Source organism: Motacilla alba, chromosome 13 (assembly GCF_015832195.1).
Source record: "Motacilla alba alba isolate MOTALB_02 chromosome 13, Motacilla_alba_V1.0_pri, whole genome shotgun sequence".
NCBI classification, from domain to species: Eukaryota; Metazoa; Chordata; class Aves; order Passeriformes; family Motacillidae; genus Motacilla; species Motacilla alba.
The window spans coordinates 17186070-17198896 of NC_052028.1; the positions used below are offsets into that span (position 1 = coordinate 17186070).

At 49.9% G+C, this 12827-nt stretch overlaps 1 protein-coding gene across 1 annotated transcript; it reads left to right on the forward strand.

The window, feature by feature from the left end:
• The first annotated feature begins 10046 nt into the window (after window positions 1-10046).
• Window positions 10047-12687, forward strand: FABP6 (fatty acid binding protein 6). The gene is made up of 4 exons (XM_038150487.1): window positions 10047-10606; window positions 11422-11597; window positions 12026-12115; window positions 12292-12687. The coding sequence occupies exons 1-4, from the start codon at window positions 10540-10542 to the stop codon at window positions 12343-12345; spliced, it is 387 nt and encodes a 128-aa protein (XP_038006415.1). The 5' UTR covers window positions 10047-10539; the 3' UTR covers window positions 12346-12687.
• The last annotated feature ends 140 nt before the right edge of the window (window positions 12688-12827 follow it).

Here is a 12827-nt window from a genome sequence, read left to right on the forward strand (position 1 = left end):
AAAGCTCAGCTTTGCCATGCAGTTTGTCTTTCAGTCAAAACCCAAAGAAACCAACCCAAAAAATAAATCCCAGCTCTTCCTGAGGTCTGCAGCTCTCCTGGGAGGGGTGGGAGCAAAGAAGTGCTGTCATCACAGGCAAGTATTTTCAGCTTTCTGATTTTGAAGGTAGACCTTGGTCTGTGTGTCCCTGTCTGCTTTGTGTATTTTGCATTCTGGATAAAAATAATGAAGGGATCCTGGTGATGAATAAAAATGGCAAGTTTGTTATTACTTTAAAATACCACAGGGTTTGAGGGGGAATATGTAAGGAAATCATCTCCCAGATTGCTCTCAGCCAGTGTTTTACCTTGTGCTCTCTTACAGACCTTTGTTCTTGCCATTGTCTCATCTTCTGGTTTCTTGTGGACTTGGAACCTCTTGTGCCAAGTGTATTTCAAGCAAGAGATGAATCCCTGTATTTTATGGATATCTGATAGGCATCTTCTCTCACCCTTTCCTAATCCAATTCCAAGTAGGATCAATTCATGGAGTGCCCAGGCTCAGCCTGAATTCCTGTCAGAGCTCACCTGCAAATCCCAGCGTGGTCCTTTGCAAGTCGCTTCCTTTGGTAAAGTCTGGTCAGTTTTTAATCTCTCCTCCCAGGTAATCTTGTACATTCTGACTCTGAGCAACACCATTTGCAGGGGGCTTGCACATCAAGAGAAAGAATTCTTCACTCCAAGAGCTTGCTCTGTTGCCTTTCCAGGATTGTCAACGGTTGGAAATTGTGTTGCCCTCATTCAGAGACTCGCTTTAACTCAGGCCAGGAATAAAAACATCCCATCACCTCCAGAACAAAACAGGCTGTGGCTCTGACACTGGAATCAATGAAGCACTGGGATTTGTGGTGGCAGGGTGGGTGATTGGCAGCTGCTCCACAAAGCCACGGCAGAGATGATTGACAGGAGTGATTTGATAAGGACACGTGGTGACCTGTGCAAAACGACAGTAAATGCTCCTTGTCCAAGAGTTTTGGGGAGTGTAGAGCTGGAGTGATGCAATCAGAATGGGGACTCTAAAAAATCCTTTTCCTTCGTCCTGTCACAGACAAGTCCATAAAGGGACAAATGCCAGGAATGAGAGCATCCCTGTCAGGGGTCATTCAGCTGTGACTCTTGCACATCTGTCTGTTAGCAGCTCCAAAGGCAGAAGATGAATGCAATTAGAACCAATCTCGATGATTTGCAGAGCATTGTTTGTGCTTTTAATGCATTCCCTGGGACCAGGACTGGATCTTGCCTTTGACCCTCTTTCTAGAGCTGGCCCAGAGAAACTCTCCCCGCTCACCCTTCAGCAAATAATAAAAAGAAAAATGCAAGTCTTCAACAACTGTGTCACCACCCTCTGAGGAAATGTATTGGTGTAGCCAATATTTCTCTACATTGCCCTAATCTAATCCTCCATGTGGGGCTTATCACAGAGCAGGGCCTGAGCTGCTGTGCCCAGGATGTGCTGCTGGAGCTGGATAATACTTTATTCTTAACAGCTCTTTCCCCACTGCTGCTGAAACCACCGTGCTGAGCAGCACAAACTCTGCTGGCAAAAGATACCTGTGCAGCTCACATTTATTTCTGTTCACTGGAACAACCGGCTGGAAGTGTGTGGTTGTTTCTCTTGGGTGTAGGAGAGAAAACATTGAGAAATGCTCAAAAAAAAAAAAGCATTCTCCAGGCACAGCTCATACTGGTTTAGAAAATACAGAAATGAAACCACCACAGAGGTACTTGATGCTGAAAAGGAAGCACCCAGTAATGGCTGCTCTGCTGCAAGATTGTAGGCTTCCTCTGTTTAGGCTCAGCCTGACTTCTGGAATAAAAGGGGATGGGAAACTGTAGAGGAAACAAATGAACTGTACCCATGGAATTGAATTTGTTCTGAGGAAAAGATTGAGAATTCCAGCCACGGTTTGCCAGCAATCTGCCCTTCACCCAGGGTTCATCCCTTGTGTTTGGAGATCTGCACTCTGGATAACGCACAGCAGAGCCCCTGGCACGGGGCATTGCTCTGCTGGCAGTGCCACCTGGGCTTTACTGACAGCTCCACCTCTGGTGCCTCAGCCAGGACAGGTCTGGGGTGCTCTGTTCTGCTTTGGCAAAAATGTTCTGAAATCTGGAATTTCATGCTGCACCCTTCGAGGGACAATTCTGTAGGAAATTCCTCGGGGAATCACACAATGCAAGGTGAGGGACTGGGTCCCAGAAGAATTACCAGGATTGAATCCAGTTATCCCTTAATGAGAATGGAGAAGTCTCAGTCAGGATTCTGCATAAAAGCAGCCCAACCTCCCCAGTGCAGGAAGGAACAGAGCAGGAAGGAGAAAATCTCTTGTCCTCTCTGAGATGAAGAAGGAAAGATGTAAAAATCAGTGCAGTTTAAAATTTGGTAAATAGAATATAATCAGTCCTCACAAAGCATCCTCTGTGCTCATCCGTGCTTGCAGGCACAGAACAGACTTGGCAACTGGCTCCTGCGTGAAATAGGAAAGGTTTGAATGCTTGTGTAAGCTCTTCGAACAAAACAGCTCTTTGCAGTTAAAGCACTGTTCTCTAGGACATTGTATCTGGGAAATGTGAAACAGTTTCTCTGGGTGTTCACCACGGGTTCCCAGCGCTGTGTGACCGGGGTTGGGAAATCTTTTTCTCTGTGGTACAGGGAATTTTTTGTCATTGCAAAGGGTTTTCCTCTAAGGGATAAGTTTAATATAAAAGGGATTCCTGATACTCATTATATTTTCCCCTCAGAGTGAAATCAAATTGGCTGGTGGATGCAGGCTTGGACCAGTGACAGAGCCGATGAATCCTCTTCTGCCCGCAGACTGGAGGCAGGAATACTTTGTCACATCAGTAGTTACAATTTGACTTTAGTTTTGCTTTTTCTCCACCAATCTCAATTTGGTTTGAATTTCTGAAGTCACCCGGGGTGAGTCAGATGTGGTCAGGCCAGAGGAAGTTCTTGAATCATTCCCAAGTGAGGGAAAACATGAGTCAGTTCCGAGGGCTCAGCACGTTGGACACAAAGCACCGCAGATCTTTGCAGGGTCAGGGGGAGAGAAGGAGCCCAGGCTGGAGGTGTTGGGTCGCAGGGCTCTGGTGGCTGCAGGACTGAGAGCTGTGGGTGTGTTTTCCACAGGGAGGACACAATTCCTGGCACTCCTGAGCGTTCCTGCTGCAGCTGGAGCAGCCTGGGTGCACAGACTGCAATTAATGCCAGAGCTTTCCCCAGAGTCAATCTGAGCTCCTGGCTGGGCTCACAGGAGCAGCCGCTGCTCAGCACCGAGGGAAAAGCTCTCCTGCGGGGCTTCATCCACCACAGTGACACAGCACAAGTTTAAATGTGCTTGGGTTTTGGTGCCTCCTGTCCATCAGCACAGGCAGAACACACTGCAGAGTCCAGAGGAGCTGCTACAGCGCGGAGCAGGCTCTGAGGGTGGGGCTACAAAACCAGGTGAAAAATCCTCTGATAAAGGCAGGACCTCAGTGATAATTTTAATTTACAGCCAGGAATGTGCCAAGGCAGATCCCTTTCTTTGAGCTCCTCTCTCCTGATTCGTAGCCCGTTGCTGCTGCCTCATTACCCCCCTGGCCTCTGGTGGGGCAGTAAATCTGGAGGCCTAATGGTGCCCAGGGCCCTTGGAGAACAGCCCTGCCTTTTCAAATATTCATTTCTATGCGGATCAGGGATGTCCCAGTCTGGCTGTAATCAGGGGAAGAGGGAAGGAGACAAATAATCACTGAACATGACTGTTTGGGGAGCAATTCCTGTCAAAAAAATAATCAGCAGCAGAGGCGGATGCGAGCTGGCCTTGCAGCCCCGAGCACGAGGAGTGATGGGGCCCTGTTTGATCCCCATAAACTCTGATTTGCTTCTTCCTTCACCCCCAGCCAGCTGCTTCCCTCGGCCGGGCTGAAATGCCAGTTGTTCTGCGGGAGCAGGGAAAGGTGCCAGGCTGGGGGAGCTGCCCTTCTTTGTGCAGACCCTGCTGCAGGAGCACCAGCCCTGCCCTGCAGGGACAGGGCACCGAGCACAGCACCCTGCAGGCACCTCAGCCCCGGGGACAGCACCCTGCAGGCACCTCAGCCCCGGGGACTGAGCACAGCACCCTGCAGGGCACCTCAGCCCCGGGGACTGAGCACAGCACCCTGCAGGGCACCTCAGCCCCGGTCACAGCACCCTGCAGGGCACCTCAGCCCCGGGGACTGCGCACCCTGCAGGGCCCCTCAGCCCTGGGCACCGAGCACAGCACCCTGCAGGCACCTCAGCCCCGGTCACAGCACCCTGCAGGGCACCTCAGCCCCGGGGACTGCGCACAGCACCCTGCAGGCACCTCAGCCCCGGAGATGTTCTTGTTCCTCCAGGTGGTGCCAGCTGGGGCAGGGATGGCAGGGCTGGAGCAGCAGCACAGCTCTCCCCCAGCTCAGAGCTTGGGTTATTGCAGGTGGAACAGACCCCCGGGCTATGAAATCAGTTTGCAGCAAGTCTGCAGCCCCTGGGATTGGAGCTGATCCCACCCAGCTTAAGGAGCAGTCAGCAGGAGTCACGGTGCCACTAATCCTGATTTAAATGGCAGTTAGGGCAGGCCTTGGATTCCACATCTGCAGAGTGATTCCTTGTGCCGCCCAGACCTCATCAAAGTGTCCTGGGGAAAAGGATTTTAACCCAGCTGTTGTGCTGCGTGTTGGCACAGGAACCTGGGGCGCGGGGTGACTGAGCTGGGAGCTCCCAGAATATCCCCCTGTGCTCAGTCCTGGCTTCATTCAGAGGCACAGCTCCAGGCTGGGCTTTTCTTTGTGTTATCAGGATAACAGCACTAGCGAGGGTGTGTCCATCCCTTCCCCCTCAGGGGGTAAACGCTACATTTTTGCTTGAGGAGGGATATATAAACATTCATATGATAATGAAGAGAAGAACCCAACCATACAAAATTCATATAAACTCATATCTGGCCCTGTGTGAAAAAGTAATCCAGAGGCCATAGAGCTGCAGGGCTGGCTCAGCCAGGCAGTGTCACAGAGAGCTCTTTCTCTTTAATTTTTTATTTGGATCCTCTCTGTATGTAGGTCACAATGACTTAAAAGAGCAGGCACTGGCCAGACAAAACCAAACCTCTCAGAACAAAGCCATTGTTGCAGGAGGAGGATTTTTTTTCCCGGACAAGACCCTAAATCAGCACTGAAGGATTGCAGCGTTCCCTGGGATTCCCCCTCGCGGCACGGGCAGAGCTGCAGCCCCGAGTGCTCTGCTGGGCTGGGAGCTGCTCCCTGGGCCGAGCCATGGAATCCATCCTGCCTGGGCCCCCCTGCCTCGGGAGCAGAGGAGGGATGGGCAGCCTCCCCCTGCAGCTCCCGCCCCTGTGAGCATCACTCCATGGCCACTGCAGGGATCCACTCCCTGCTTCCCTGGGGCAATTCCTCCTTTCTGCAGGGACACACAACCCGAACACCTTCCCTGAGCTGCTCTCCAGCTCTGGGGAGGGCAAACGGATCCTGGGTTTGGCCCTGGCTCAGCCTTGTGCCAGCACAGAACAGCAGGGAGTACCAATAACCTGCAAGGTTTTATTTTGGGAGAGGAGGGGGAGGCAGCCCTTGGTTGGTGCTCAGGAGGTTCAAATGCTCTGGCAGAGCCTTAGTGAGCCCTGGCTTGCAAACAGTGCTGGCAACACTGCAGATAAAAATCCCCCAAAAGCCAGACATAAATAGGCCCTGAGTGCAGATCACAGGTAGAAAAGCTCTGTAGAAATGCAGATTAAAACCCAACAGATTCCCCTTCGGCTTCAAAATCCATATTGTGCCCTGAAACTTTGCATCAGGGGGTTGGAAATGGAGGATCTTCAGGGTCCTTCCAACCCAAACCAGCCTGTGGTCCTGTGATCCTGAGATCCTGAATTTTGCAAATGTGACAAAACCCCCAGTTCTGATGCAGGGAGAGCTGAGATTTTGGTTTCTTTATCTCTCCTGCCTTTTAGGGTTCAGCAGCACGGAGCTGGCACTGGATGGTGCTGTGGCCCAGCTCAGGTGAGCTCACCTGGCTGCCAGACAAATCCTGCTGCTCCTGGAACCACCAGGGGAGCCACAGGGACAGTCAGGATCCTGCTGTACTCCTGGGTGCAAATTCTTTTCAAAAGCAGATTTTGCAAGAGCATTTTGTGCCTGAGGAAGCAGAACTTTGGCTCCTTCCCAGTCACTGAGCTTTTAAGCACCCTGAGAGTGAGCTGTGCATGTTACCAGTGTGAGCCTCTGGAAAAGACAGGTCTAGGTTAAAAATCAAATTGAAAAAAATAAACCAATTTCCACATCACAGAATGCTCTGAGTTGGAAGGGACCCACAAGGATCATCAAGGCCAAGTCCTGAACCCATCCAGGGACTGAACCCACACACCTGGTGTTCTCAGCACCCTGCTCTGATCAGCTGAACCAATCTGGCACTTTTTAGGGGCTTTCTGGCCCCTGATGCTTTCCCGTTGTTTAGGAGGGAAACAGCTGTTGTTTGGCACTCTGGAGTAAAGCAACACTTAAGTAGAAGTTCCGATTTTGAAGTGTTTTCCAGATTTTTCTTCTGATTCTGGAAGGAATCTTTAAGAGAAATGTGGCTTATTCCAGGGTTTGAGAAAATCACAGCTGTTAGCAACTCAGTCTCCTTTTCCCACTTTTCCATCAACGTTGTTTGATTAGTGAGAGCCAGCTTAGTGCTGAGCAACTCAGGGATAAATCAAACTGTAGAAGAGGGACAGCAGATGTAATAAAGCAGCTCCTGGAACAAGGAGATGCAAAGATCTGCTTGGTGTGGAGGTGGGGAAGGACCAGCACGTGAAATGTGTGTATTTTCTCTGCCACACAAGTATATTTTCTTCTCCTGATAAATGTATCCAAGGCAATATAAACAATTTCAAAGAGCTGAAAGCACGCAGTGAGATGTTGCTGTGGATCACACACATCAAAGCAGAGCTGAGGCCCAGAAGAGGTTTCTGTGCAAAGAAAACTGGCTTTTCTTGTATTTCAAGGAAAGAAATCCTTCTCTGCTTCTCAGACTCTGTCTGTCCCTGCACACTTGACTTGGATCGACATTTTCAGTGGGGCACTTACTAAACACTGCACTGGCATAAGAAAAATTCACGCAAATATTGGTTTCTCCTGTCTGCCTTTGAGGTTATTTCAGATCTAATCCCTCTTTGGCTGGTTCCTGGGGTGGTTGCTCCCCAGCTGCAGGCAGGTGCTGCTGCACCTGAGGCCTCTCCCAGGTGAGCTGCAGGGGAGGGAGAGCAGGAGAGGCTTCAGAGGGTGACACGGAGAGGATGGGACTTGGGAACACCAAAAGGTCAACTGCAAACCAGATGTGGCCTCAGAGGAAGAAAAGAGCAGTGTTTGAGTTGAATGTTGCCTTTGACAGAGCTTGGGGAAGCAGAGCCGAGGGAATGCTCTGGAACAGCAGGATTTCTCTGGGTGGGAAGCCACAGCCCGTGAGGAAATCCCAATTAGATTCCCTGGAGGATAAGCTCCCCGTGGAGCTGTGTTATCTGATGTGTCAGCAAGGACAAGCACACAGATATTATCAAGTAATAATATCTTTACAACCCAGCCCATGGACTGTGTAGATAAAGGGGGCGGCTTTGGGGTTGGCTCAGGAAAGTCCAGAGGAGTTGCAATGATTCTGTCTTCAGGGCTGTCATTCCCCTTGTTAGAACTTCATGGATTTCTATATAAGAAACCCACAGAGAGAGGAGATTTAACTCTGATTTTTGACCAGAAGACTCTGCAGATAAAGCTGAATTATATCTTCCTTTTTAGCAACCTTTGAACTATTGTCTATATTAGACTAAAACCGTTTGAGTTCAAAATATTCCACAGTGGCTCTTAATCCACGGATGATACTTCAAAGGCATCTGAGCAGTTTTGTGGGAGCCAAATTGAGAGCAGCCAAAATTAGTCTTCCTGTGCCTCTTCAGGATACACAAATCCAAACTGGCTTAACAAAATTCAAGTCTTCTGTTGTAGTTGTTAAAAATCAAGGTAGCTTCCCATTTCTGCTGTCCATCCCCATCCCATTTAACTGGATATCAGTGAATTCAACCACTGAAAGATTCACTACAGGGTAACTCATTAAAGGAAAGAATCCTGGAGAAAGGAGGGAATTAAATTCCCAAGAAGTCGTGGTACCAGGTACATTTTCCCCAGGTTTGGTTTTCTGTCTCTGTAATTCCCAGCCCAGAGCTCAGCAGTCCCCCTGAGGTTCCACCTGGAGATCAGGAACACCAGAGGGATCCAAGCCCTTCCTACAGAGGCTCTGCCAGCCCGTGCAGCCTGGATGAATCCTTTGGTTGTCTTGTTTTTCTGGAAATTCCTTTTCTGGAGGTCCAGACACGCTGAAGGTTCTCCAGATGGAGTGCTGTCACACAAAATGATCGAATTTTCTTGTAGGGAGTCCCCAGAAGTACAGGATTTTTGGGAGGTCTGTGCCTTCCTGCTCTGCAGGTGTTCCTGTCTCTGAATTCCGTGAGCTCCAGGTTTTCCTGGTTTTGTCAGGCAGGTCCACGTCCCCTCTGGAGCAGGAACAGGCTCCGGGCTGTGTCACCTGTGGAGCGTGGCAGCTGCATTTCCGTGCAGTCTTTGAGCTCTGCCCGAGCTGTGTAACATTTCAACCCCACTCCGGTGATGGATTCTCTGCTCTTTAGGGCTGGAGAGCGGCAACACCTCGGACCAGACTAAACGGGCACTTAACGAGGCCGAGCGAAACAGGGCTCCCCTGGAATTACCCAGCACGTTAAGGCCAAACGAGCTCATCCTGAATTCATTAGCAATGATTACTCTGAGTGCCAGAGGAATTAATAATCATTAGCATTTCCTAAGGAGGGCTGCCGAAGAGCTGCCGGATCCGGCTGCTCCGGGGCTCCACCGGCTTCCCCAGGCAGCGGCATTCGAGGGAGTCATTAACTGCAGGGCTCCCTCTGACATCTTCAATCCGCGCTCCCCGTCCAGCTGCAATCCGGCTCTAAAAGCACTTCAAAGCCCGGCTCTGCCTGGCTCAGTCGCTGCTGGAATTACCTCCCTCATCCTCGTTTTGTCTCCGGGTGAATCTCCCTGGCTTTCTGCTGCTCTTCTGAAAGGTTAATAAACCTGGGAGGCTGCTGGGAGCCACCCAAGGGCAAGGGGACTCCACAGACAAAAGGAATGCAAAAAAGCTGTGTTATTATTTTGTGCGAGCGAATTCTCAAAGTAAAGATACCCAAGGCTTTGATTTGGCTCCTTAAAGCTCCCTCTGTTCCCAGCAGCATTTGAAGACTCGGCTGTTTTGCATATCAGAGGCAGCTGACTTGGAGGCACAGGGAATTCACTGCTCACTTTGGATGACCTTTTCCTTTGGGGATGAGCTTCCACAAGAGTTTTACTTCTCTGACAACTTACTCCAAATACCACACACTTGGAATTTACATCATCTGCTACACTCAAATACAGCAATGAGCTTTTCTGCATAGCTGCTCCTGGTAACCAGCAGGCTCACATCATGGCATTATGGAATCTCCTGTCCATGCCCACGCAGAGCTGTCAGCGTTTTTGCATCTCAGCATGGAACAGCTATCAATATAATCTGATCTTTATGGACAGGGAGCATAAAAGCTCAAGTACCCTTCATATAATCTGATTATCTCCTTCCTTTTACACAGGACTGGGCTGCTTTCCTTATCCAGTTTGATCTGTGTCCCAAGGTCCCTCTGGTGTTACTCTGCCAGTGGAATTGTCCCCTCTGAGTTTTATGTGAGCAGGAGAGTTTATGGCTTGGGTTCATGGACCTCCTTCCCAAGGTTGTGCAGGTCCCTCTGGAGCAGAGCAGTGAGGACTGAGGCTCCCGTGGCTGTGCCACCCCTGCCCTGCTCCCTGTGCCCTGCTCCCTGTGCCAGTGCTGCTTTGCTCTTCACAGCTGGGGCCTCAGCACTGGGGTCCAGATGGGAAAGGAAGTTTCCTTTCATTGGGTTCAGCAATCTTGGGATTAAGCTGAAGGAGTTTTAATGAACAAACTAAGTGTCCCGTATGTTTTCGGGATAGTCAGAATCATTTTACATCATTTTACAGCCACTTTTATATCAAAAGTGCAAAGGAAACCCTGGTGGTGACACAAGTTTCCTCAGGTCTTTCTCTGCAGAGCTGAGAACTGGTGCATGGTCCATTTTTATTTTGCTTTAATTCCATCCTGAATCCAAAACCAGTGAAATCTTAAAAGCAAAAATGCATAATTTTGTTAAAGTCTGCACTAAAGGAAAGCTGAGTCTTTGGCCTTGATTCCTGCTGATCTCCAGCTTATTGGCAAGGATGCACAATTGCCTGATAGCCTTGATTGTCACACAGGTCGATGGCATTGCTGTGACTCAGGGCCATAAACTCCATTTCCAAGGGGTGTGGGCCAGGGGGGCTGAGAGCTCGGGCTGGTCTATAAAGGCAGGCCTCGGCCCAGCTGCTCCATCCTGCTCCCTCCAGCTGCTGTTCTGCTTCCCAGGCTCATCCCAAGGCAGCCATGGCATTCGCAGGCAAATACGAGTTCGAGGGCGACGAGAACTACGATGCCTTTGTGCAGAAGATCGGTGAGTGTGGCTGGGGTCAGGCACGGGCTTGGATAAAAATACTGAGGAAAGGCTGGGAGAGCTGAGAGTGTTCAGCCTGGGGAGGAGAAACACTGGGGCGACCCAGCTGTGGCTTCCCAGTGCCTGAAGGGGCTACAGGAAGGATGGAGAGAGACTCTACAAGGAATGGAGTGACAGGACGAGGGGGAAGGGACTCAAACTTGCAGGGTGTGGGTTTAGATGGGATATTGGGAAGAAATCCTTCCCTGTGAGGGTGGGCAGGCCCTGGCACAGGGTGCCCAGAGCAGCTGTGGCTGCCCCTGGATCCCTGGCAGTGCCCCAGGCCAGGTTGGACGGGGCTGGGAGCAGCCTGGGACAGTGGAAGGTGTCCCTGCCCCTGGCAGAGGGTTGGATGATCTTTAAGCTCCCTCCCAACCCGAACTGTCCAAAGATTCCATGTGCATCTAGTTACAGAGCAAGAGCAAATATACAAATAGGTATGTGCAGCTAAATAGCAAAGGCCCAAGGTCCCACAGATGAAACTCTAGGCATTGCATATGTAGGCTAAGGAGAAGGGAATATTTTATGTACTTTGTACATTTTTCCTACGTATTGTTTCTTAAGGAAAAAGAATGCAAGATTTGTTTTAGCAAACATATTAATGTACCAGTATCTTTCTTTGCATCAGTAATTTCAACTCAGAGCTTTGATATTGTAAAAAAATTAAAAATAAGAAATGAACAACAAATCAGATGCTCTGAGAACAATCACACCACCACCATCCTTCAGTTAAATTCAGCTTAGATTTGATAAACTCTGTGGTTTTGTTGCTGAAGGTCTCCCCAGTGACAAGGTTGAAATGGGAAGGAACTGCAAGATTGTGACAGAGGTGGTGCAGAACGGGAATGACTTCACGTGGACACAGCACTTCCCGGGAGGCCGCACCACCACCAACACCTTCACCGTGGGCCAGGAGGCAGACATGGAGACCATGGGAGGGAAGAAGTTCAAGGTAAATTCATGGAGCCCTTCAGCTCCCCAGCCTCAGGTGGATTTAGGGTGAAAAGCAAACCTGTGTCAGGTCTAGTGAAGGTGTCCCTGCCATGGCAGGGGGTGGAACATGAGGGGCTCTGAGGCCCTTTCCAGCCCAGACCATGCTGGGCTTCCCTGAGTCCCTCACCGCTGATTCCTGGGCTGCCTGCCAGCACTGTTTTCAGAGCTGTTAATGAGAGATGTGCAGATCTGGAACCTGCAGGAATTGGAAGGTAAAAAGTGTCTGTTTTACTTGTGAACACTCAAGAGCTGCAGCCCACGGATTTCAGCCCTGTGCAACACAGAAGCTCTGTCTCATAAACTTCCAGCACCAGATGCAGGTGTTTACAGAATCTGGCAACAGAAATTCCAGCAACCCCAGCAACATGACCCCTTTCTCTCTCACAGGCAACTGTCAAAATGGAAGATGGGAAACTTGTGGCTGATTTCCCCAACTACCGCCACACTGCAGAGATCTGTGGGGGGAAGCTGGTAGAGGTGAGTGCTACAGATCCAGAGTAGTTCATAAAAAAAGAGAATCCCCAACATTTGAAATTCAGGAAAAAATCTTAAGTGAAGGACAGGCTCTGAGCCATCCCCAGGGCTGTTTCCCTGGGACTCTGGAGCTCTGATTACACTGCTCAACCAAAGTTTTGGGTTGTTCTTTGTTCCAGATTTCTACTTCTTCTGGTGTCGTCTACAAAAGGACCAGCAAAAAGATTGCCTAAGGCAGCAAGGCCAGTCTCCTCCAATGCACTGAAAGCCAACAATAAAATAAATAAAGTAAAGTTCTGTCTTCGTCTCTTTCTTGGTTTTACAAACAATGTCATGTTAATGCTGACCCCATTCCTACATATCTGATGGGGTGGGACAAGATGAGATTTAAGGTCCCTCCCAACCAAACCCTTCTGTGACTCTGATTCTCTGCTCTGAGGGACATCACTGATGCTCACACCACTTTGTGCCCTGAGAGGAGCCCTGAGCCTTAAGAACAAGACCTTTTAATCACTTCCTGTGCAGACCAGATGCCTTTGCCGTTAGAGCTGCCTTGATGGGGCTGGGAGGGATTTTACAACTCGGGCTGACAAATTCCTGACTGTTTTTGGCTGGCAAAGCCCGATTCCATTACAAGGACTGTGCTGGGGTGTGGGGGAGGAGACCCAGTGACACAATCTCCAGTGTCAGTGGCACTTCCCAGCTCAGCTTTAGG

Coding starts and splice junctions, on each gene's coding strand:
- FABP6 (XM_038150487.1), top strand. CDS start 10,540: ATGGCATTCGCAGGCAAATACGAGTTCGAGGGCGACGAGAACTACGAT. Junction 11,598..12,025: donor TGGGAGGGAAGAAGTTCAAG/GTAAATTCATGG, acceptor TCTCTCTCACAG/GCAACTGTCAAAATGGAAGA. Junction 12,116..12,291: donor GTGGGGGGAAGCTGGTAGAG/GTGAGTGCTACA, acceptor TCTTTGTTCCAG/ATTTCTACTTCTTCTGGTGT.